We start from the raw sequence: 27,032 nt of genomic DNA, 5'->3' as shown, positions 1-27,032 counted from the left end.
CACCAGCTGGTGAAAACAGGAGGAAAATACATGCAAACCTTATTGACAGAAGCATTTAAGCCCTTCCTCCCTGTAACTCTGAAGGCATCCTGTTGGCCTAATGACTTCCTGTGGATTAATGCTGTTATAGGGAGTGTCTGAACCTCCCCTCTTCTGCCCAGAGAGGGGCAAAAATACCATCAGAAGGCCCTCTGAAGGGGCTCCACCATGCATCTCTTAGAATGCAAAGTTAGCTTTTCCTGCAGAGATACTCACGTTTTCCCAGTACTGTCTGCAAGATCATTCTTGGCAACTCAGGATACCCAAAAACTTCACCAGCTTAATCAGTATGAACACCCCAGTCCTTTGAGTTAATTTCTGTCCTTTGGTACCAGTCTATGTTCTTGCAAATTGCAGCATGTAAGCGGTGCTCCAAGAAGTCAATGAGATTGCTCACATGCACGACAGCAGTTTGGACCCCAGGTTGTAGCTGAGGTGGGACAAGTGAAATATGAGACAGGGACATCACTTCTGTCACCCCCTGAAGAAGAAATGAAGATACACAGTAGTGGTTGAAAAAGACTAAAAGGGAGTAAGGAGAGACGGAGGTATTCGAGAAAGAGTCCCAGACGCCAAGATTATTTTGTTATGGTTGCTGCAGGGTTTGCTGGAGCCGGGCAGATAATGTTTACATGATACCAGCTGCCTGTTCCTTGTCTCGGATCCATAAAGTACTCTGATCCGTAACCAAGGAGGCAGTAGAAATGGTGCAGTAAGAGCAAAGGGTGAGTGACAGCAAGCAGACCAGGTATGTGCTTGCTGGCAGCAGGTAACCAAGCGGGCATTTGCTGTCATCGAGTGACTGCAGCGCTCGTAAAAGCGCTGGGCTCGCAGGTGTGCTGGGCTGCAGAACTGGGACAGATGCAGCAGTAATGCAAAACTCTCCCTGCTTCTCCATCGACATGCCTCAGGGAGGTGAGAAAGTCACCGCTCTCGTTACTTATTCTGTCCTTGATCTCTTTTGAGCGGAGAGACTGCAGAACTGCATTTCATGATGAAAGCACCTCAGCCAGACACTTCAGCCCAGGCCTGAAACCAAAAGATCCCATTTTCGTAGGCCTGCAATTCATCGTTGGAAAGAGAACAACAGACCGATCAAGAAATTTCAACTGGTGACCAAAAGTAATAGGGATTTTGAGTTCATCTCCTTTTGAGGTTTTGAGGCCTTACTATGTTAACGTGCTCACTTAAGAAATTCTGAGGAAGTTATAAAATTCATTACATCTTTAAGAAAAAAAGAAAGAAAAAAAGGATTTTTCTTCAAACGTGGGAATGAAGGAACACAATTTTAAAAGCAAGCAGTAATGGCTTGATTTTTAAAAGAAGGTGAGTAACTAAAGCGGCTTTTAACATAACACTACTTCCCCCCCCCCCTTAGAATCACTGTATGCTGCCCAAGCACAGACACCAGATTTCATTTTCAAAAGATTTTTTTAACATATACTAGAGAAATTATAACCTTCTGCTTAAAACAGCAGACATACAGGTTTCATATTTGGGTTCAAACCCTGTATCTGGCACAAATTCCCTCTATATCTTTAAGACACTCATTTACCTTTCTGGAAAGCCCACTTCACATTTCCTCCCAACAAAGGCAGTGGATAATGACATGATCAAACCGTGAGAACAGCCCAGTGGAACAGAATTGCAGCATCCTTCCTACAGACTTAGAAAAACAAAAGGACCATACTGATCCTTTGTTTTACTGACTTGATAAATCAATAAAAATTGATTATTTAATTTTGCCATATAGCGTGTACCCTTAAATGGACACCACCTTCTTTCAAATATAAACAAGTTTTGCTTGGTTTTCTACAAAGGCAGGAAAACTGCACACTATTAGAAGGTGTCTAATCCTCCCATCTGCTGTTTCCTTAGAAAAATATTTACTTTTTAACATCTGTACTGCATTTCCACAGTTCAAACACACACATAGCTCCTGGAATGTACACAGTATTTAGCAAATTTTTAACTAAGTTTTCTTAGTAATTGTATAGTTTTCCCTTGACAAGGAGAGGATCAGACTTTTTCAGAAGGATTACCTCTGCTCAACTCATTTCAAGCAGCTCTTGAATAAAATAGTTCATTAGTTCATGAAAAGGAAAAACTCCAGGGAACTGCTGGGGAAGGAAGAGAAAAGAACAGAGTGCCACAGTAATTAGGTTTTCAGATTGTCCCTTATCCTCCAGAATGCAGGTACACACACATATGTCCCTCTTCCCCTTAGGTAAAGCATTTAGGGGAGCTCATTGCACATTTTTCCCTGGGAATCAGTGTTGCAGAGATTAAAGTTGTAACCAGGCCACCATCTCCCAGAAAGATATTAAAAGATACCACTTCCTTATAGTACATTACTATTGCTACCTAGTAGTGAAAGTGCAGCTCTCTCCCCTTTGCATGGATTTAAACAGCTCAGTTTCAGATTTCCTTAAAATTCAGTTTCTCGACCTTTTTAGGCTCCCACGGCTGATGCTGGAAAACCAGAGGACCTCCACACACCAGGAATCACTCGTGTCTGCCTGGGTGTGTGGGCAACGGGGGGGCAGCAGAGCCAGTGACTGTACTTACCAGGGGTCAGGGACAGGATTGGTAGGAATGAAAAGTGGGGAAAACTGGAGGGGTCTGCAATTGTTGATGGGCAGTTGCTGACCAGAGGAAAACCTCTTTTGATCTAGACCAAGCACAGTGGAGTGCAGAGCATCCCAGGGCCGTACCAATTCACAGGAGGGCAGATCATCACCAGGACTGGCAGCACCGTACAGCTTCTTTGTGACTTTACACCACGTGGCCCACAGGCAGGGTGGTCCACAGCAGCACAGCCTTCACACTCTTCTCCCATTGCTCCTTCTCTCTGCTCTGCACTTACACCCAAAGCATTCGGGTAATCCATAGGTCTCCAGCCAGATTGACTAAACTGCCAACCGAGATGCCAATGAATACAGTTCTGGTGATACTTTCCCGTGCTTTGTCATACTCTCCTTTCAAATCAGCTTGAGACCACCAAGAAACAGCTGGTCATCATCAGAAACATCATCAGGCCACTACCTGTCTGGCATGGATCGGTGACCTTGAATTATGCATATACACTGGACAGTATGACGGGAAAAATCAGGAGACGTTAATAGAATGTGTTGCAGCCTCTATGAACTCTCCAATTCTCTTTGTTAAAGGGTGCATATTTTGAAAAGTGGATTTTCCCACAGACCTGTTGTGATTTTCCAAAAATAATGTTTTTGCAATATCCTTAAATTGTTACATTCCAATTATTGTTATTACTACGGATTACAAATGAAATGCTGGCCCTTTCATCTGCTGAGGGGGCTTAGTTTCAAGCCTTAGTTTGGTTGATCACTATGAAAGACTCCTTCATCTAGACATCATCATTTAAAACAGACTGGTAGGTTAAGAACTGAGCTATAACATGATAAAAAAACAACTCTTACATGGATGATTTGCATATCAGATTATTAAATGAAAATCTATCAAACTATCATTTATTGACGTAAACAAACAGTCTATCTGCCCTGTTTCTGGAAACATTTTGCCTAAGGGAAAAATTTAAACCTGGGCAGATAATCAGGACAAGGTATTTGAACACGTAAATCCTGCTGGAGTCTTCAAAGTAAGTGTTAAGTGGTGCATTAAATTTGTGCTGTTTCTTCTGAGCAGGGTGAATTTGCTCTTCTGTAAATAGTGGGAAAAGCATTTTACAATAATTTGAATCCATGAATAAATGTAATATATTAAAATTTCTAAAGTACAACCACTAAATGTTTCTGTATATAAGCCAAATGAGTGGAATATCCAGGACTGAAATTATTTGACTGACCAAAGAAAGATAATATATAATTAAAATGACATCTGCAGCACTAACCGATGGGATGAGAGAAAGTGACATCACAGATCTCATATAAGCTGCAAGCGTATTATTAGATCTAAACCTGGCTGTAAAATTACTATCTGCCCATGGGATTATCTTTAGGCATTCAGAACCATTGTTTCATTTACTGATAGAACAGGGATGATAACAGGCTGACTTTGCTTGTCACATTGTTTTTTTGGCCTTTCTTTATTCTTTGTTCACGTTAGCTGCAGATGAGAGGAAGACAAGCTTCAGCTGAATCACTTTCATGGCGCTTTTCATTGTTTCACAGTTTGCTCCAAAGGCTTTTTTTATTTTGCCTTTATTTTTTTTTTCCCCCAAAGAAAAAAACAAACCCAAAAGCATTTTTAATGGTGGTAATATCAATGAGGAGTAAAAGATGTACACAATGTAACACCTAGGAATGTGGCAACCTAAGGAATACCCATTGGCCTAATGCAGCACAGGGAAACGGTAAGACTTTGCTTATAGCTCCCTTAATTAGCACAAAGAACCAGTAGCTACTGGTTAAATCTCGGCCTCATTAAAATTCAGTGCCAAAACTCTGACTGATTTCAGTGGGTGCATTTCATCATTCGAGACCTAGGACACGGGGCATAATTCTCCGTCAATACAAGGCTATCTGGGACACCTAATCTCTACAGATTACATTTCTGCATTAAATTGGACACAGCTGCATTTTGATCTGTTTAACATACCATTTTTAATGTTCCTGGCAAATTATTAAGTTGCCTATACTTCTAACAAGACTTGTGTGCCACCAACCTAAAATAGTCAAAATCTAAGAGCGCGTAAGGAGACAGGCAGTGGAAAAGGGGGGTCGGGGGGTGGGAAGAGGAAGCTCCAAACTTTCCAGCAGTGGCTATTGAAAGATGTGCTAATGATCCCGAACTGCAAAGGGGACTTAATGCGCTCTCATATGCCAATTTTGCAAACCAGGCAAAAGTCCAGGAGCAGGCGGGACCACAGCCAGTCATACACTTGTGCATACACTGTTAAGGCAAACATGGACCTTGTACTTTCCTCGACACTGCCCTGATACGGGGCAGCTACTGCCATGTGTTATCTCTTGCAGCATCTCCCAACATCCCTTCCAATATAACCTTAAACCTCTGCTCCATCAATCACTGAAACCTGCAAACAGGCTGCATATGCAGAGAACACTGTCTCCTGCTCTTATCACTACCATCTTGCTTTTCTTTTGTGGTTTTTCCTAACCCATCTGCTGTCCTTAGTCTACAGTTTGAGGGAGTGACCTGCTCAGTATAGTGAAGGATTTAGCCTATGATTGATGCCTTCAGTGCTACTGCCACAGAAATACATTGCATTTTATCAATAGTAGTTAATACATTAACTACTTTTAATCCATATTAGACTGCTTCAATGTCCCTTTTATCCTTTTATAAGTGATATGCAGAATAGACTTTTCATGCAGACCCCTTCAGCATAAAGCTTTGATTCAAAACTGTCCATACATACAGAGACACCAGTATGCCATTAAAAGCTTACACTGGATCTGTGCAGCAGCTCATTCCTGTTAGAAAACATTCCTCCAGCACTCAGCCTGGGCCATGAACCTTGTCTATGAATCATGACTTGTTTGTGGCTGGTCAGTGGTGTTTACAATCTTTTGGATGTAAGGAAGGTCAGAGACAAAGACCTAAATACTGCTGGAGGCATAAACTTATAATGGTGGGCTGGAGAAAGGACAAGAAGCATGCGGTGATAAAGTGCAACAAATATAGAGGTGAGACTTCACTGCAGAAAAAGTCAAAGAAAAAGAGCAGAACACACAACACAGCAAAGAGCATCAATATCTTTGAATATCAATTTGACTTTTAAATGTGCCCTGGATGTAATGTAGAGTAAACTAAAATCCATTTTTTCCTGAAAGGTGACAGCTGTGGGGCTAAGAGGTGAGAAGAAGTCAGGAGGATCCATTCTCACCTGTGCTGTTACACCATCAGAATTGCTCTTCATCTCTAAGTGGTAAGAAACATCTCATATTTCAACATTAACAGCTTCTTAATGTGTACGTTGTAGCGTATTTCATGTCAATTGCTATGCAAAACTTGTTTCAGTTACCTTTAAAATGGAATTCTCATCAATATTCTTTGTTTCTCACTACACATCCATAATTAAGGGGTTAACTTATTTTTAGGGATGTTATGTGCAGTCTGCAGTAAAAAATGGTCCAACAGGACAAGTAGACCTAAAGAACTTTTTTATCACAGAACTGAAGTACATGCCTATGTTCCAAATGCTTTTTATATCAAAAATAGAGAGAATTTCATAAAAATTCATGTGCTTTCAGATACTTCATAAAACAAAAGTAATTAAAACAAAACAAAAAATCCCAGAACTACCTTATGTCCAGATGAGAAATACACGGGTAACAAACAATTTGCTAATAATGCATACCCATTATCTTGCATATTTCAGGTAGAATTTACTACCTTTCTCTTTAGCCATCTCAATATCAAGTGTCTGCTCTTAATCAGACATTCAAGTTCTTTTCATTTTCCAGAGCAGTAGGAACTGTCACAGGACTATATAAAACCTACCTTAGCTCCTAGGTAATGACCAGGTTGAAAGACTCAGTGGGGGCTCCCCTTTCTCTGGTTGTTAAGGAAAAAGAGCACAGGCAAAACAGCTGACTTTGAGATGAGAAAAAAAATCTACAGGGTGAATCCTTCTTTCTCAGTCTAGAAACCAGGTTGGAAAGTCATCCCAGATGTTACATTTTCTGCATCTTTATTTGAACAGGGAAAAACTAAGAGAAGCAGTCTTTCTTGTTATACGTTACCAATTCTGCATCAACACCAAGCCTGGTTGATGGTACCTAAAGCTAAAAATTAATAAAATCCTCACTAAATTGCTTTGAATGTTTAAACAGACTGAGTCTCCTTTTTCAACTGCTTATGCCACTTCCAGTTTTCCCTCAAAACATTTGCTTATCCATGTATTTATCACAGAAATGGCCTTACCTCAGCTGCATCTTGCTGGTCTCTGAAGACAATTGCGTTTTTTATGGTTTGGATAAAAAATCCATTCAGTTCCTTTTGTTTCTTGTTTGGCAAAATCCGGAGCAATGGGATCATTATGAATGGGAAAGAAACTGTAAGAGATTTTAAAGATGAAAACACAGAATCAGACTGTAAAATCATATAATATCCTTTCATTAGTATCATAAAATTAAACAAGTGGGACGTGTTATTTTTGTGAAACCTGATTTTTCCTCTTTCTCTCCCTCTCTTTCTTCCACCCCCATGGGCTGGTAAAAGATTTTCTTTCAGAAATTCCATGTCCGTCCAAGAAAGATGCCTTCCAAGCTTGCTTCCACAATGCTTCAGGATTTCAGTTCAGCTTCTTGATGCCACAGAGCCACCACAAAAAAGGGGAGAATTATTTTCCCTGCCTACTCAAACAATTACATACAGAAGGTGGGGGATCTTGAACTAGCCTAGCAGCTTATGGCGCTGATCCATGAAATTGTGCAGTAGTCATTTTCATTTACAGTTCTCCAATATTAGGATATCAGTTTGCTATTTTATTTTGCTTCTCTAAACAGGCCACAGACTCTGGAAGTGGGATGTTATCACAGGGATGGTCCATGGCCTTTACAGTCAGGAACTAGAAACCTGAGTGAAGTCTTGCTTCTTAATAAACCCTCTGTTAGTTTATGAACTGCTTAAAACTAACAAATCAGTCATCAGAAAACCCCTGTGCTGCCAACGGGGGAACACAGTGTGGAAATTCGGACCACACAATGTACTAGCAGAAAGAGGTCAACCAAGGAATCCAACCCCAAATCCTACAGAAACTTTCTTTAATGAAGGACATGATCTTAGACACATAGGGGGACATTTCTGTCCTTCAGAAATTAGTCACAAATCACACTTTGCAATCAGGTTAAACATTAACCCCAGGACATTTTGGATACACAACTCCAGAAGGAAACAGTTTGCGTGCTGCTAGTACAGGTGCAATCTGTAATGCCAGCAGGATCAGATGGGCACAGGAAACTTTGCCACTGTGCCACCTGACACTACTGTGAGCAGGTCTTGATAGCAAGATGGTAAAACCTCAACAATTTTGATTATGCTGTGGTTTCCTCAGCTACGATTCTCACTACCCTTGCATTAACAATGCCACCGACACTGTGAAGCCTTAGCTTTCGTGCCCTAGAACTAAATGGCTTTATACGCCATTCCTGCATTCCCTATCTGTTCACCTGAAAATAAATGCATTCTCTTATTCACAGCCTGTGCTGGCACTTATCGCCTTTATCCTGTATAGCCATCAACCAGGCTGCTGCTGCTATTCAAATAAGAATTTGGAGGACTTACACTATCTGCTTATGCTTCTTCACCTCTTTTCTTCTCTGGGTTATTAACCCACTGTTGTTTATGGGCAAGATTCTGATCTCTACCAAGCAAATTGAGTGCACAAAAACTTTACTCTCAGGCTCCAAAGGGCAGTTACTGTGTTTTAATGCAGAAGTGTATTAAAAGAGATATTGTAGAAACTACAGGTCCCAGAAACCTTCCACTCAGATCAACCTGGAGCATTGTTTTCCCAGACTCTCCGTTTCTGGAGGAAGTTGTATTAATGGTGACAAGAGCTGTAGAGCATATGGTGGAAATCTCGAGGGTACACTCGGCCTGTAGGTTACATTCCGAACACCTCTGAAATAAAGTCTGCTATACATCTTCCTGCTCCTGTTTCAGCATGTTTTGCAGTTTGAGAATGACTTTTAGAAAATTGCCATAAAGAAGTAGACAAAGGGAGACAATACTCACGGATTAGAATGAGGAGGGGCTTAAACAAAGACATTTCAAAGAATGTTCTGCAATTCTTAACAAAGGGGTCATCAGGATTCTTCTGAGAATCCACCTCAGTACCAAAAGCTACGCTACCAACGACATCCAAGGTAAAGCAGTTGTAACACCTGCATTGAGTTGAAGAATGATAAATCATTAGCTCCAAATTACATATCCATTAATATTTTGCTTCTACAAACATCACATAACATTAATTTTTGCGTCTGATTTTCTTTTTGCTTTTAGATTTGAGCTTTGCCAATAAGAGATATTTCCATCATTCTGACAAATGCTGGTGCTTAATAATGATCACCTTCTCTCTGTCTACAAAGTCAACGTATTTTCATATAGCTCAATAATTCCACAGAAAATTCATAGAAAATAAACAATTTCATTTTTTATTTCCTAGAAATCAAATGCAACAGGTCAGAGATTCATAAGCATTTTCTTAGTATGCATCTTAATAACAGAGAACATTCCTTTCTCATTTTAAACTGCAGAAACCACATTTACTACCAGTCCGGTCTAAACTCCCAGTGACAAGAGGTGCTTAAGTAAAATGTTCTGTTAAGGATTTCCTTTGTATTCTTTTGTAACGTAAAATCGTGGTCAAAAATAAGAGGAACTGACACCATGTGAAATCTGTATCTCTGCAGAGGAGCTGCAAATGTTTTGAGAGCTACAAATGCTCTGTGGACCATGATCTAGAAGCTTCAGAACTTACTGACTCTCTTCCCGCATATCTGACTATCTATCCAGTTGCCTCACCATCTTTATTTCTACTGAGCATTTGCAGCTATATTTAGTTTTGAGATAAATGGACTGAGAATGTAAAATAACCTAGAAATTTGATTCTTCTAATCTGCGGACAGGTTTGCAATGACTGTTCTTCTATGTTCCCTTACAAAAGGCTAATATAAAATTCTCTGGTGTTTTAACATGAGTAATCATGTGCTAAGAGAAGGACAGGACGCAGGCCCAGTACATCCTGTATATATAATGTGATCTTTGGGTGCTGTCATTCTGATGACACCTGAGCAGATTTGGAAGGTAACAACAGTACTGAAAAGCTAAGCAACTTTTTTGAGTTTACAACTGTTACGCACACACGCGCACACACACACAAAAAGCATTATTAAAAGTTGAAAGGTTAAAAGAGGGGGCACTGCAATAAACCAGTAATTTCAGCAGCACTCAATCATCCACCTCTCCAAGGTACTGAAAAAGCTTAAAAACTAAATTTTGAGTTGTTGGCAAAGCACACAATGGCTAAAGACAACTAACATAAAAGTCCACAGGAGGTTGTAGATAGGGTATTTACATCCAAAAAACAGCTCCCAAGCAAATTCTGGAAAACTGCAGTGCAATGAGAATCACATTTATAGATGTCAAACCTGCTGAAATGGTAGTACGACAAAACAACTGGAAGATCATACTCTGAGATGGTCAACATCATTCATTTACACTTTCAAAAGGTCGTTTCCAAAGTGCCTCTTGAGAGGTGAAATCCTATCATAGATCAATAGCTAAAAGAACAGGCAAAGAAACAGGACAAATGGCAAAAAAGGGGAAAAGCCTGGAAGGACTCAAAAGGTCAATTTTCATCAGAGCAGTAGGCTAAGCGTAATATATCTCAAGGTTTCATAGCATCTCTTCAGATGTTTAATAAAGAGATCTCTGTACACACACATACACTTGTGTATGTACTTGAAAACAGATGGATGAATTGTGACTAAATATCCATTTCTTCACATGAAACAAAATGATTTGCACTGCTCCAGTTTGGGGGAAATCACAAAGAAATTCAGAAGGCACTGGCCAACCTAGCAAATGAAGTGTATGCAAAATACTGCCTATTAAAAAGAATGCACTTGAACTACTCATATGCTATACAGGGTCCTAGAAGAAATCCATGTGCTGAGAGAAGGGTCTAGACAGTGTCGTGAACAGTTCAGTGAAGAACTCTGATGAAAGAGCAACAAAAAAGATAATAGGGCATTAAATGCATAACAAATGGGAGAAAGCACAGTATGGAAAATATTAGTGTCATTTTATAAATCAGTAGTGCATTCTCATCTGGAGTACTGATCCCGTCGTTTCACAAGAGGCTAGCATGCCATTAGAGGGGGTTAGGAGGAATGCGGTAAGAATGATTAAGTGTTCAAAAAACCTCATATAAAAAAAGCAGGAGGGTGATGGACTAGAGGGATTTGATACTAGATCAATTCCTGTATTTGTACATTATTGGCAGACTGTAGAGAGCAGACTGGACAGGGACTGATGCAGCTTTCCTTTCTGCTTCCAGCTGTTAAAACTTCATTAAACAACAGCTAGAAATACATTAGATGCTTTTCCAAAATTACTTTTCAAGTATGCAATGGCTGCCCCCAGGAAGAAAAGGCATCTATCAGACACATCCTCTATTAAACTATGATCTCCACTTATAAAAGCGAGGGAGGAAAAAAAAAAAAAATCTTCTTTTATACAGTAAGTGCATATTTAGAATAACTGCTGCTATTGACTTTTTTTTTTTTTTTTAAATCTGCTACTAATTTCTGGCATGTTGAACATACCTCTGGATATCAAAAGCTTTGCCAGAATCTGCATAGACTTTCAAGTTACACAGCAGGACGTCACAGGCCTGGTTTATTAGCGGTGTCATCTAGAAAGGAACACATTGCATTGTAAAAAACATTAAAACGTTAAAAAAAGAGATAGTCAATTATTCTAAATGAGTTTTATCCAGTAGATGGGATGGAGCTTGCAGGATCCTCTGCAGGTGTGGTCAGGTACTTTTGCACAGGTAAGATGAAATGTTGCGAGTGTCTGCTAAAAATAAAGCTACACATTACAGGGATGCCCTTCTCCAGCTCTGGGTCTAAACTTGAGAGGCCCTGTCATTTACTTGACCTTTGGTTCTTGCCCACCTGTGGCTATATATACAGAGAGCTATCAACAAAGACATCCCACTCTCTTTTTAATCACTCCCTGTTCCAACTGATGATTTATCACAGTCTATATTTACAGTACGTTACATTTAGGTTACACATACTCCAGGGCAGAAGGAATAATATTTTCTATAGCCCCAAGGTACTTGACCCAACCTGGCCAACAGAATTATTTCATACTATGAACATCACATGCAATGTAAATTAGAAATTTTGCTGAGGAGTTCCCTCTCTCCTATGATGGCTGCGATCCTGAGAGATTCTTGCCCCAGTGCCGGACCACTGAGGCCTTCCTCACGAAGCTGTAGCGCTGGCAGTGTCCGACATTTACCGTCCACTGCTGGGAGTGCACAGCTTCCTACTGACAGAATAGGCTGAGCATAATCCTTGTATATTTTATATACATTGGTATCAATATTGGTTCTTTAGTGTTATTAATGTTAATTATCTAGTCTTATTCTATTAAATCTGTTTATATGTCAACCTTCAGGTCTCCTTGTTTTTTCCAGATTCCCCTTCCTGTCTGGGGAGGGGTCATCAGGCGATAAAATAATTGTCTAAATGACAATAAATCATTGTGGGTTCCTCAAACCATAACAAACGTACATTAGAAAAGCACCATGTATACTACTACAAGTTGCTGAGGGCAAACTGCTATTGCTACCTGGAGAAAGGGTTTTCTGGAGTGGTGACGCCATTAAACAGACATTCACATGAATTTATACAGCTAATTGTTCTGCCAGTCACTGACACGTGATGGTTAGGCGGACTTACCCACAGCCTGGCTGTAGCTAACAGTGTGATAGTCTCCTCTTCAGCGCTTCACAGAAACCATGACATAGGCAACCACCAAGACCTCATTAAAGTCTCTCTCTCTCTTTAACTTTTTACATATGAGAGGCATCAGACACTTGCCTTGACGACATCTACCAGGGGAGCAGAGGAAGGGTGTAGCAACAATCCAGCCGTGACCCTAAAGGCATTATCTGCTATGGCTCTTTCTCAATATGGACTGCCGAGAGATCCTTATAGCCTACAATTTAATATCACAGTCTTGCCTCAACAATTATGCCAAGCATCACCAGACAAACGCACAGAAACCTGCCTTTCCTTCCTAAACAACCTCCTTCAGCATACGGATGTCAACAAACATGAGAACAGACTTGTCCTACTCCTCTGCCATTCTTGTTACCAAAAAAGACTTACTGCAGCCTCTCAGCATACTTCGAGAGCTCTGCAGCCTGCCCAGCCAAGTCCATTTTGCTTGGCACTTCTATCTCTGTGAAACTGGCATAACACTTTGTGCACAGGCACGCTGCCATCCTAACACATGGGCAAGACTATATGCAGTCAAAAGGCCAATGCCGGAGCATCCAACATGTTTTCCAAAGGCAGGAGTCTGAGTCAAGAATGTGTCTAGCTGCTTTCGAGGTCCCGTACCTACATAGGACAGAGCAGGTTGTCACTATTTCAGCTCAAAGCCGGATTGATTTAGGCTTTGCCACAGTCTCACAAGAGAATTCTGAAGCCGGATTAGTATTCGGTAAAATAGCTGGTATGTATTTGGGAGGTGCACACCATATTATGTGGCAGTTTCCATCCCCTTTTGGCTTTCTAAAGAAGGTCCCCTGCAGTGAGCTGCTTTTCTAATGGTTCAACAAAATTAACACATTTCTGTTCAACAGATTGAACCAGGGTGAAATGCTCTATAAACTCTGGGTCCAGCCCCTCCAATGAACTGAATCAGTCAAGGAGAACAAAATGGAAATTCATATTTTAACAGGTATGATGTTTCCTAAACAGATGGTGATCATTTCAGATTTTCCTTTTATTGCTTTATTTTCTCTTTTATTCTTCACCACATCACCAGACCTGCAACCACCCAGCTGGTTGCTATTGCTTTCCAACAGCTGGCAGAGATGGCAGGGGCACGTACGCCTGGCCAGGGCATCTCACAGCACCTCTGCACTTTCCACATTCCATAAATGCATTTGATTTATTGTTAGCATGATAGGACAGAGTCATATCAATGAGACAATTATTTGCATATGAAAGCTACGGGGGATATCTACTCAGGAATCCTGAGTTTGGGTTTTTATTCCCTGAGGGACATAAATTAGTCCAAGATTGCTAACTAAAAAGACCACAGACTGAAACATTCTCAAGTCCCTTAACACTTTAAACTCTCTGTTCAACTGTCAAGAAAATACTGTGTTGGGGGAGGTGAACTATACCGAACTTTGAAAACCGGCACAAAACCAGGCATGTTGATCTGCACCGCCTTGGGTATCACTAACTTCCTATACATTCTTATTTGCCAGTCAGAATATAAAAGCTGCATAACCTGCCTGAGATTCAGTTCTTGGTGGGTAAACAAACCCCAGCTGCTCTGTGTTCAGATTGGCTGAGAGTAACAGGATGAAGAAAAATCTAAACAATATGGTCCCTGTAAATATTTGATCTGCCAGTTATCTAATAGCAAGAGTAGCCCAGAGTCCAAATTTCTTGCTTTCTGCCAAAGAAGAGCATTTGGGGTTAGGGTTTTCATGATGCCAGGGGCTTTGCTGTATAAATCCTGCCAATATGTTATTTGGCACATAACAACAATTAGTTTCTGATTTTGCATATGCATGGTGCACGGGGATGTTTGCGCTGTTCAGAGGCATCAGAGTCACGTTCCTCTAGTTAGATGTGGTCCTCAGTATCCACTATTATTATTCCCCTTATTATTAGCACCCAAACTATAAAGTAGAAGGCCGGATCACGTTCACTGTAGACAGACACACTGGAGACTTTACTGTTCACATACAGTATGCAGAACTCATGTTGGGCTCTTGTCCCACAAATTGGATGAAATATAAGGGAAGGAGAAGGAAAAAGGATACAAACCTAACATAAGAATTGCTTCTGTACCAGATTTCAAGTCCCTGATTAAAACCAAGAAAAGAGCGAGTGTCAGGAAGATGTTTGCGAGAGGGTTTGTTTCCATCACCTCAGAGTGGGGCCCTGCTATTCATGGGCACAATCTACCAAAGTGAGCAACTCAACCAGACACTGACTTGTGGCTCAACGATATGCACATTTCACATATACGCTTAGTGATCATGTTTGCTTTGTCTCAAGTGAGCACACTTGCTTTGCTGAGTAACAACAGCAATTTCCAGAGACCCTTCCAAAATGCCTCTGACCAACGTGCACAAGCAGAGTAAGAGCAAATCAAGGAAACCTCAACGGTTGGACTGTCAGTTCTTATGTTCTAGTGGGACCTGGAAGATATAGATGCCCGAGAGTGACACTAGAGGATTTTCCTGTGCTGTTCTGCCATGTTATTAAAAGTTCTGCTTTGTGTCTCCCTTTGTTTGAAAGAAAATGCCTCAACACAAACTCCACTTCACAGGTTATTTAGGACAATGCTACATTATGCTGTGCTCTCTTCTTTAATTTTTGTGTTCTGTTTTGTTTTAATGGTTGGTTAATGGAGGAGAGGATTAGCAGCACACTGATAGGAGATGACAAGACTACTGCAGCGCCATCAGAATAAATAAAAATCAATAGGTTTTCTGCTGGTGTTGGCTGTAAAAGAGAGCAAAGCTATTTATCAAGTCTGACAAGGGGTCCAGAACTGCAGGATCATCACAGGCACCACAGCAAAAAGAAGAGGAACAAAATAAGAAATACTAAATAGGGAATCAAGATTGGTACAGCAAGATCACTAACATATCAGCTTGTTTCAACACATAATAACTGAGGAGAACATGACAGGAACATCAGGAAATGCATCTTTTACTTAAGGGCCTCCAGGTATTATACTTCACCAATTCCTCATGAACTACATCTTGAATCAACTTTTACTATCATTCCCATTTAACAGAAAAAAAGCTGTTTCTGCATAGAGAATTTAAGTAGCTTCTGCCAAATCACCCACAGGCAGTCAATGGCAGAGCTGGAAGTGAAACTTCTTGGGTCTCCTACCTCGTATTTCTCATTTCTTGTTCTTAGTGCTCCCATAGCAATGGCACTATGAGGTCCATTCAGAGGTCTCACTGGAAAGAGCTTATTATCAGATCTGCTACCAACTCCAGTGGCATCCCATGTGGGATGTTACCAAATCTTACATCAGGATCAGATTAGAAGTCTATTAATGTATGCTATGCTCACCACTATAATCTTTGAATTTAATGTTATCTGGAGCCAAACCTTCCCTTAGTTGGAGTGGACTGCTTTACTAATCTTTACAAACTCATTAGAAAAAGAAAATTAAAAAGGAAGAACACAGATTGTATAAAAATCCATAAAAGCAAAAATGAAACAGTACACAGCTTTTGAAGAGAAGTTGAGGAGACAGAGAGAGAAAGCTGAAGAAGATGCCATAAAATCTTGAAAAATCTGACAAAAACAACTCTGCATACATGCATCAATCACTACACTGGATACCCAACAGCTCTACAACCCCTAGTTTCAGTTAATTGCTCATAACTTCACAAATTTCAAAATTTCTGGGATCAACTTTTTCTCATTTGGTGACTGGCTGTTGGAGATTTTTTGTCAAGCTAAGGGGAAATTCCTCAAGCTTAGCAAACTTCTCAGTGACACTACATCGCTTCTGTGGAGAGACAAGGGCAGAGTACGCCTCTGTCGCCAGCCACAGCAGCTAGATGCCCCTGTGGGGCATCACAGGTCAAACCTTAACAACATACATTAGCTCTGTCTTGGGTTTTGTCCTCCAGCAGCCAGGCTGCAGAGTGGCTTCTTGTTATTGCTAGTGCTGAAGCTGTCCTTTAGCCTAGTAGTAGACTCTTGTGGTTTTGAAATGGAGATATCAGGAACCTACACTCAACTCTCTGGCCCTCTGTGCATCTTTTATCCAAAGTGATTTCTATGGGGAGCACAAGGAGTTGTTAACATTTATTGCTCTGTCACAACCTAATAGCTCCCAGTTCTCTCAGAGCATCCATCCAGACAAGTCTATGTTCAGAGTGGCACTAAGGACTGCGGTGCTCAAGGGGAACCACTCTTCAAAGCTACTCAGGAGGTCTGCAGTCTCTCCAGCATCATTGGGGAGTTTGCATAGGGGAATGAAGGCAAGGCAGACATGCGGAGGGAACGGAGAGGAAGACTTTGGTCTGGGGTTTTGTCAAAGCTCAGATCTCCGTGGCAAAGGAATCAATGTCTTAGGAGAAGAAATGAGGAATGTGTCTCGCAGTATTTATAAACATGTATAAAACAACATATCCAGGTTCTTATGCAATAAATTAATACCAAAACTAGCTTATTTGTAACTCCTTTGAGGTAGAGAGGAAGAGTTTATCACAAACAGGATGTCTTCTACATAACTCTGAATACTCTGTAGCATGGCCAATACTAGAATGTGGTATTTTTATTTCCTTGCTGCTGTAGAGGTTCTGAGAGAGTACTAAATATGGGAGAGTTGAAAAGTGAGATCATAATTAATGAACATTGATTTCCTTTGAGAAGTGTTGGTATGGCTTCTAAATTAAGCAACAGCAAGAGAAGCACATGGGCAAGGACTTAAGTTGCATTAACTTCAAATCCCAGGACCGTTCATATATTTGGGTAGAAAATGAAATGCAAGGCTGAGGAGTGCATCTATTCAAAAGAGGTTCTTAATCTCACATGGACTTACTGCAAGAGTCTCTCTGTGTAGGGATAGATGGTCTTCTGGCGAAGACATGGAACAGAGGAACAAAGTTGGCCCTTTCAGAGACCTTCCCCATTCCTCATTTTCCCACTTTCTGTAGACTGGGAGGAGAAAGTGGCCATTTCCAGGTCACCCTGAGCCCACACACAATTGCACCCCTTCCAGAGAGGTTGGAAGAGGCAGCACAGGGAAAGCCGATTTTCAGGCTAAAATTAAAGATCTCAATTTTTGCATGTGAGACAGCTACAAGGCACTAGAGCCAGACCTCTGTTTTACTTCCTACCACCACCCTCCTCTTGTGCTGCAGCTCTGCCACCAAGCAGTGCATGGCAAGCACCATGACTTCTCCCACCTCGGTTTAACTGGTCAAACCCTAAAAACCCGTACCTGCCCGGCCCCAAAGCAGGACGCCCAGGGCCTCCTCCGCCTGCTCACCCTCACCCCTCTCTTCCATCAAGTCTGCCTGGCTGCTGCTGGCAGAGGTGGCTCTCCGCAAGGCGAGGGAAGCGCGGCTTCATCTTTTGTTGGTCCACCAGCAAAGAGCCGATGACCTGCACCTAAGGCAGATTAATTTCCGCTAGGAAAACGCAAAACTCTCCCCGCAACACCATGAGCAACTAATCACTTGCATATTTAAACATCCTAGCCTTGCAAAAATTTCGCGATGGAGCCAGTGACAGAGCAAATGTCGGGGCGCATAACCAATGGCGTTGTCAGTCGTGATTAATCAGCATCTCTGCCAGGCTGGCGGCCAATTAGAATTTACCATAATAAGGAGGTGACAGCCGGCGTTGCTAAGCGACCGCTGTCTATAGAGCTGGGAGAGCCAGACACATTTAGATGTTACTGTGGATTTCGACAGCGGCATGTCAAAACAACACAAGCGTCTGCCCAGTGGAAAATTTTACAGCCCAGGACTGGGCACCGGAGTGAGGCATGGTTCTCTTCGAGAATAAAATACAGAAAGAAAGAGGTGCTTTTTTGTTGTTGTTGTTGTTGTTGTTTCCCCCCACCCCTGAAAGAAGACTTTAAGCAGTCAATCATTTATCTGCGTTTAATGAAGAGATATTGTGCCACTGAAATAGGACTTTGTTACCCAGTAATGGGTTCCCATGGCTAAGTAAATGCTGAGACATTTATAGGAAATTAGCAGCAGGTCAGCACGGAGACATTTATTTTCAGTCAGAGGTATTTATCTGGCAATGACATTCTGTTCCAGTGACTTATTTTATTATATGAAAGGATTAAAGAATAAAAGGAGGAGGGGGGAAGGAGATGGAGAAATGAAAATAGACTGACAGCAGTTCCCGTGTTAACATGAGAGCTGCTGACTCTGCAAATCACAAAAAGCTATGTTCCAACTGGGAGCAATAACCTTTCCTGTACTTTAGCTTACTCCTAACAGGGCGGGGGAAGGAAGGTGTAAGGCTCCTTTTTGAGTTTGCTACACTTTTATGGACAAACTGGTTTATATAAAGACAGAGGATCATGTTCTCAGATGAGCTATTTTGATTTTCACCAATTTCTGACCTGGATCACACTCAACCTCATGTGCTCTTCAGGTCTAAACAAACAGGCACAAAGTAGCAGTTTTTTACCTGTTCTTAGTCTAGAGTGATATAAAGTAGGTGCTTACACAGAAGTAAACTATTGTATCTTCTATATTAGGAAAGCAACACAGCGTACACCTTACCTCTTTCAGTTTGGTATCGCTGAAGGCCGGGGCCAGGAGGTTCCGGACGTACTTCCATCTGTCACCACGAAGACAAAGGATGCTGTCAAGCATTGGCTTGGAGATCAAGTTCGGCTTCTAAGTGAAAAGAAAACACGATCCAGTTTTAACGCCAATGCAACTAGAACTACTTGAGACTCTGGAACTTGGAAAGATTGGCCATGAATGGCGTTGCCCTGCTGTACCACAATGAAAGAGGTTCAAATCAGTTCCAAACACCAAGCTGAACATGGATGGCGCTACAGAAAAATTCCTCTTTTGCTGCACGCATTTTCTCTTGGACTTGCAAAAAAGCCCCAGGCCAGTCCAGTAACTCCTTGCTCAGACTGTTCTGGTTCTGCCGTTCCTGGTGTTCTCCTGCGATTACCAGTTCTCCTTTGCTGAACCCTGGCTTCTTTCTTCCCTTTCTAAGGTGACTAGCAAGAGGACCTGTCAACACTCCCTCTCCGTGTGACATGAGTGCCAACGCACTGCACGTGGGTGTCAGTGGGGGACACAATTTCTGGTGACAGCTGGTATGTCAGACTGTTACATGCATTTTAAAAGTCTTCAGAAAATACGCTGATTAGAAAGCAAGTCCCAGTCCTTACTCTGTCTATAAGGAATGCTCTCACTAAGAAGTTGTGGCCTGGGACTCTTACAGCTTCAGCAGTTAGTCAAATATAGTAGTTTAAAGCACTGCCCTATGAAGTTCCATACCAAGATGACTGCTATGGATTTGCTAAACTTTAATCCCCTCCACCAACTAAGAAATCCCTATCCAGACAACAGTGATATTGACCAAGGAGTAAGAGGATAAAAAAGATGAAAGACGAAGCATGTCAGAAATCAACACAATTACATCTGGAAGAGGTGTCAGGCGATGTCCAGCCCCACAGCAGAACCTACTACAACTTATATTATTGCCAGAGGATGTTTCTTTATTGTTCTCGAAGGCCTCCAACAGTGGAAATTCAATAATGTCCCCATGCAAACTCTTCCAGTGCTGGACTACTCTTACCATGGTAGCACCATCTCTCTTGCTGGAACTTACGGTCTTCAGTCTTTGTGCTATCACAGGCATAGAAAACAGGTTACTCTCTCCCTCTTTGCAGCAGCTCATGTATACAGAAGGCTATAAAATAACCACTAATCATATTGATGCCATCTACCCCAAATAACATCAATTTTTTCAATACATATTTATCAGTCATTTTATCTGGGACTGTTTGTTCAGTCTTGTTGCTGTCCCTCTTCATAGCTGTTTTGATTTACATCTTTCTCAAGGCCTAGTTCCTTTGATTTGACATGTACTCCAGCCAAGAAGGTTGGGTGGTTTTTTTTCATGTGTTTTGCAGGCTCCTCTCTGTTCATCCCAAAATACTACATACCACAGCATGATAATGTCGACTCATATACTGGCTTGTGGTTCCCTGCAACTCTCACACTTTTTTTCCGAATAATTACTCCCTAGGATTTTGTTCCCCAGCGTTTATCATTAAAGTTGGCTACTCCTAAGAGTCATATATAGAACACGTCATTGTCGAACTGTGACCATTCCTTTTATGATTACTTCTTCAACTGACCAAGACCACTTTGAATTGTAGCCCTTTCTTTCATAGTGTTTTTCATCCTTACCAGCTTAGTACCTTCTATACAAATTGTTATTGCACTCAGTGCCATCATCTAGCCCATTAAGAAAAGTACAGATTAGCACTTCCAAAGAAGCCGCCTCTGGGATCCTCCCAGTTCATGCTTCCCTTCTGACAGTGGACCGTTCCCAGACAATTTCCAAGTCATCTTCAATCAGTATTTCAGGTATTGTACAGCCATATCCTCCAGACAAACCATCCTAAAATTGGTGGGTTGGGGTGGAAGGTGTACACTTCTGTAGATGTCAGGCTGTACAGAGACAGTCATTTTTGCACGTGATATCTTCTGGCACCCGGGCCCATGCCTACCTGCCCATGGTAGCAGTGGCAGTACAGTCCCCTATGGTATCAGTAGCAGCAATATCCACTTTACAGTGAAAGACAAACAAACCAAAGACACTGTGCTCTTCCCAATGCCATCTGTTGATCCCTTTCACCCTCTTAACATTTTCTTTCAGTCTTTCTTTCATTACTAATGTACATGAAAAATGAGTTCTTACCATCCGTTACACACCTGGATACTTCATCTCATTTTGTGCCTCAAGATTTCTGATTTTATTGTCCTACATGCAATTTTTTTTATCTGTGTTCTTGGGAATCTAACCTACTTCCCACTCTGTAAAAAAAAAATTCTTCTCTTCGGGGGCCATGAAGAGCTGACAATTTAGCTACACTGGTCTTCTACTACACTTCCTTAACTTTCCTCCTTATTGGAAGAGTTTGCACTTAATATCTTCTCTTTAAGGAGCTGCCAGCGCTCCTTAACACCTTTTTTCCTTTACACATGCCAGAATCTCGCTACACTGCATAAGCTTGTAAAATGCAGAAGCCTATTTTATATTGCAAACAGGCTAATGGGATAGTTTTACATTCTCAGCAACACCACCCAGTGTAGTAAACTAATGTCACTGAGCTCACACTACAGACCAGTTTTGAGCAAAGGTGAGCTGTTTTCAAGTAGAAGAGTACGTAGCAGGATATTTAGCTGAAGGAAGAGACTGACTCAGGTACTTTCATCTGATGACTACTGTAAGATATAATATGGGCACGTTTTTAACGTATACATAGACTCTTCTATTTTGTGCAATAACAAGGAAAACCTGGGACAGGCTGTCAAAGCTGAAGTGGTTTGGACTGTTTTCTCTGTGTATCCTCTTTAAATAAATTATCTGTTTTCTAACTTGTCAGTAGGTATCTGTTCTAAGGATCAGGAGTGCAGCTAGAGAGACCATCACTTACTGGAACACTGCCTCATTTGTTACAGATACTCAAAGTCACAGAAGAATCAGAAGAAAGAGGGTCCGGACAACTGGAAATGACCGTCACCCTTGGAGAAAGTACTGTATGTTAGCCTCTGCTCCACAGTTCTTATGTGCTGCCAGGGAACCCCATTACACTAAATCTTGACTCAGCTGGTCACCGAATAAGTATTCCTTATATCTTTGGTCTTCAGTTTCAAGCCCTGAGGCCCAGACTGCAGAGCTCCTGAGCACTCACTAATGCCACTGAAATCAACAACAGGGAATGTGCCTTGATCACACAAAATGCATTAGTCCAAGAAATCAGGTCATTGAACAGGAGCCCCCAAATTAGAAAACACTCTCAGACCTGTGCTTCAACCAGCAGCCTTCAGTCCTGATTTATAAAGTGGAGATATCACATCACCTCCTCAGAACTACTAACGATGCATTAACATTTCTGAGGCACTTGGAAACTACAGTGAAAGAGCAGAATAACAGTTCCCACAAGGAAATGACTGATTTTGTCTTCCAAGCAAGGTTTTGTACAGAGAAAAAAAAAAAAAGGAAAAAATTATAGGCCAACACTTGAAAAAGTGTTTTGCATCCACTCCTAAATTGAAGGCTGCCCAATCTGTGCATTCTATAAGACAAATCTCCGGAAGACAAGGCTCCACTTAGGTAATAACAGATGCGATATAAATCTGACTGCAGTTGCCTTGAAAGCAAAACCCCTTCCTAAAACCAAACATTCACCCTAAAAAAATGCTCTTCATTGCATAAAGACCATATATAGCACATTCACAGAGAGGGGCCCAGTCACTGAACAAAAAGCCTGTTAACTATAACACTACAACTACGACACTAACCATAGCATTGCCTTTTTAGCACTCTACTTTATGTCAGTAATGCTCCCTTAACATATTTTTGGTGTGTATAGTACTACATACATATAAACGCTGCAAGGAAGGAAAGACGATTTTGGCCATAAATTATTTTACTCTGTCTCTTTAAACCGAGTACACAAAAACATGTTTGTGTTTATTGGAATAGCATCAGCGTGACTGACAGTGTATAGCAGATTTCATTTATCAGGTTTTCCTTATCGTTTCTGCAAACACTTTCCTCCTAATTGCATAACCCATGTTACAGGTTCATATAGCAGGAATGAAAATGGATTTGGTATGAGAATGAGCCTGAAGTATCTTAGTGAAAGATGAAGTGTCACGTCTCTCCGAATGGACAAAGTACTAGCTGTATCTGAGAATTCTTGAGCCTATAAAAATCACTAAAAAAATTACTGTGGGAGGCAGCTGTAATATTTTCAGAGGTGGGATTTTGGTTTTTAGGCGAGGAAGGAGGTTGCTTTTAAGTCAAATGCAATCAGACTCATATTCCATCTACCATTATCTACATACTCAAAAACTGCTCTGCGCTTCCTTCTCCTGTGCAATCAACCATTTCTGACCGTGGTACAGTAATGCTGCATGAAAACTACTGGCAGCACGGTAATCTGCTGCAGCATACCTGCAAGTGCTTCCCACAATCACAGACGTGCCATCAGAAACAACAAAGAAAATTGGAGGGACTTGCTTCCAAACAAATCCTTTAAAACACGAGTGCTTTTAAAACAGAAAATAAAATAACGTTTGCAGATGAGCGGCATCTTTGCAATTGATGCAAGAATTCCCTCCCCATTAAGCTGTTCCTTAGGCTGACCCTTCAGACCCAGTTATTGGCTTGTTTGTCCCTGAGTCAATTTGGCTTGCTGTGTATTACTAAATAATTCAGGCAAGCAACTCTTCTCTGGCTCTGAGGCCAAGTGGCACAGAACACCTCCTGTCCCTGAGGTTAAATCACTTTCCCGAAGAGAATGGCCATATCCAAACTGTTTATGGTCATTACGGCATGTTCACCTCCTGAACTGTGCCCAGACCATGCCTGGGGAACAACTAATCAATACAGGACAAAACCATGCTAAGAAGCATGTCAATATGGACATCTGTAGGACCAACTCATGCACTAATAACCTGTCCCTGGTTTATTCTAGAGTGCAACTGTAGCCTTGTGTGATTCCTAAATCACTTGCTCCTTTTCTGAGTTTGTCACTAGCAGGCCAGACTGAACCTCTGGCAGCCAGCAATGACTGCATGGAGCAGGAGGAAGGATAGCAGCACCACAACGTTCCCTCAGAAACCTTCTCTTCTTCCTTTGGTAGAAAAATGGGGGATGAAGGTTTGCAACCAGCAGAATAAAGTTAATGCACCCACGCACTCTTAAAATACCCTGAATAGGTGAATCTTCAAAGAACCTAAAGGGCACCTCTAAAGATCTTTAAAAACCTACTAGCTCCAAAACCTATAATATAAACTATTCAACTCCATAGAACCAGCTGCTAATCTACTCCACGTGCTTTGACAACACAGCAAGAAATGAAACTCCATAAAACAGGATCCCAGAAACTTTGTTATCTTAAACTTGGACTTAATCATAGCCTAGTGCTAACAAAACCAATAAAAAAAGATTTACTTCTGCTGGAGCCAACTCTCAGCACTGAAAGCCTGGTGAGATTCAAACAAGGAACTAAGCTCTAGAGGACCCAAAATCCCAAATCCTAAACAGTAACTCCAACACTAATTCCAGCATTAGTCATACCTAGCAAACACCATTTGCCTTCATGTAAAGCTTCAGCTTTCTTCTAGCCCTGCAGGCTTTGCAGGATCCAGCTTTAACTGGAATCCCACGCCCACACTCCCCTGAACTCTAGCCCTAGTCTCAACCCACGCTAACAAGAGCCATTTGCTCCTCTCACCTCCAGCCTTTCTTCTGTACCCATGGACATTGCAGTATCCAAGGTTAAGTCTAGCTCTGAGTTCCCTCCACCCCCAACCCTTTTCCCTCTCTCTGGGGAAATTTTTGGAGTATGTTCCCAATGTGGGGTCATCCTTCTCCCAGCCCTTGGGCATGCCATGGAGTATCTGTGATAGCTCTAGGGTGAACGGGTCTGGGCTTTCTCTCCCTGGGTGAGCTTCAGAAGTGATGAGCAGGCAGCAGTGCTGGCACACCTGAGGGTTAATTTGTCCATCGTCTTATTTTCAAAGAGGGTTGCTGTCCTTACCTTGCTAAAAATGCACTTGTGATTAGAGATTGGCAACCTGCTTAAGAAATTGCATTTTTAAATTGAACTTAATGAAATGAAATTTAATGAAAAACCAGAAAGGAAGTTCATAGCACGAAGACATGACCCTATTCTCATCCCTCAGACAGGAATTATTCGTAAAATGTTTTCACAAGATTCCTTGTTCAACCCTGCTTGTGTCATTTGATTGACAGGTCATCACCACCAGTTCAGCCAGCAGGTGGAACCAGTATGCCCATAAACCACTCAGATGGTATTTCATCCAGCCAGTGGCAGTGGGTTGGCACTTACAGATCAACATAACGCTTCCTATTAAAAAAAGTGACAGAACACCCCCCTGAGATATCTCCTGGAATACATCTTACTAAGCCTGCAGTAAGCAGATCATGAAAGTGGGAAAGCAGAAGACACCTCCATACGTAAATTTTTAAAATTCCCTGTTGGTAAACTGATACAGTATATTCCTTCAAACTTGCTTTGTGGATTGTAAGAGGAAAAGTCATGCTCAGACTCTACTTGCATTCATGACATTCAAAGATACGTTGTGTAGTGCCTTCTGGTTGAACTAGGCGAGCACTGTGTCGCATGTTACCAAAACCAAAACAGAGTTGGTTTATGTCATATACCCTGTAGTTCTTTATCATTTCCATCTAGCAGGTTCTTGCTTACACAGATGTTATAGCCACATCTCTTCAAAATGTGTATCACTTTTCTCTTCACAAATCATCACCATATTGGAGCAAGACTCCACACCCAAAGATCATAGCCTTCACGGAGGGCAAAGGCCTGGCACTGCCCACTGAGCACCACGCCCCAATGTAGGAGGCCACTGGGTCTGTCCCACCCCTCTTCTTCACAAGGGGCGTCCCACACATATAACACCAGGGACAGTCACTACATGCAGGTGTTGTCTCTCCCAAAGCAGGCTCACTCATTTGCCTTTCCAAGACTCCATATCCAAATCCTCAGATGCTGCACAGCCCATACTGCCGCTCCCAGGTGACTGAAGTCAGTCCTTCCTTGACCATTAAAACTGTGCACACACATTTCTTCACAAACACTTTCTCCAAACCCCTCCCATTAACCCTGCTGATAGCCTATTACACTTTTTTCCCCTTCTGTAAAAGACCACTTAAAACAGGTTTGATTTTAGTATCTACGATTTAGGAGGTGTTCTTATGGCTGCAGAGGGAAAAAGAAAATCACCAAACTAACTCCAAAAAGCTTATGTTACTTTCCCATTTCATAAAAGTGTCTATTAAAAGTTTTTAGTTTAATTTGAAACCAACATGCTTGCGGAGAAGGGGAGAAAATATCCTTGCATTATCTATTGCATTAAGCTTTTAGGTTCTCTTTGTCATTCAGATACTTCAAAAGTGTGTTACAAGGTAGAATCGGTTTCAGTGGTTACAGGAATTGTCTTCCGCTCTACTGTATAGATCAGACTACACAAAAAGGCATCTCCAAGCCCATTCCTTTGTTGTCTAGTCAGCATCTTCAGCAACTGACTAATGGCTACCGTTCATCATTACTCATTGGAAAAATGGCACAGCCAACACCAGATTACAAGTAAATACTGGCTTTTTTCCTCTCTGTGGCAAGCAGCCTGGAAACATCTGTTCTTGTCTTTGCAAACATTCTCTTAAGTCATGGTTTTGTCAATAGAAACCAAAGCGAGTCATTGCAATGAGGTAAATATAACCATTCATAAATGCTAAAATAAACACATATGGCCTCCTGCAGTCTGACCCAGACTGAAGCAAGTCACACATCATTCCATTTGTTGGTGTAAGCAAGATCAAAATTAAGTCCACGCCTTCATCAGTTTGCATATGGCAGTCAGTTTGCTTATTTGGGATCAAAACAATCAAACCAAAGAAAAAAGTATTTACTGATAATTAATGAGTGTTTGTTACTACAAACAAACTCAGGTTGAAGTA

At 41.4% G+C, this 27,032-nt stretch overlaps 1 protein-coding gene across 1 annotated transcript in view; it reads right to left on the bottom strand.

The window, feature by feature from the left end:
- Positions 1-27,032, bottom strand: part of TBXAS1 (thromboxane A synthase 1 (platelet)) — a 230,284-nt gene that overhangs the window by 81,180 nt on the left and 122,072 nt on the right. The window contains exons 5-8 of the mRNA XM_009887407.1: positions 19,046-19,162; positions 11,319-11,407; positions 8,725-8,873; positions 6,910-7,040 (exon numbers count right to left, since the gene is read on the bottom strand). Coding sequence (XP_009885709.1) covers positions 6,910-7,040; positions 8,725-8,873; positions 11,319-11,407; positions 19,046-19,162 — 486 coding nt within the window. The remainder of the gene's footprint in view (positions 1-6,909; positions 7,041-8,724; positions 8,874-11,318; positions 11,408-19,045; positions 19,163-27,032) is intronic.

This window comes from Charadrius vociferus, unplaced genomic scaffold (genome assembly GCF_000708025.1).
Source record: "Charadrius vociferus isolate BGI_N301 unplaced genomic scaffold, ASM70802v2 scaffold196, whole genome shotgun sequence".
In the NCBI taxonomy this organism is placed as follows: domain Eukaryota; kingdom Metazoa; phylum Chordata; class Aves; order Charadriiformes; family Charadriidae; genus Charadrius; species Charadrius vociferus.
This window is presented reverse-complemented; position numbering and strand designations above follow the sequence as displayed.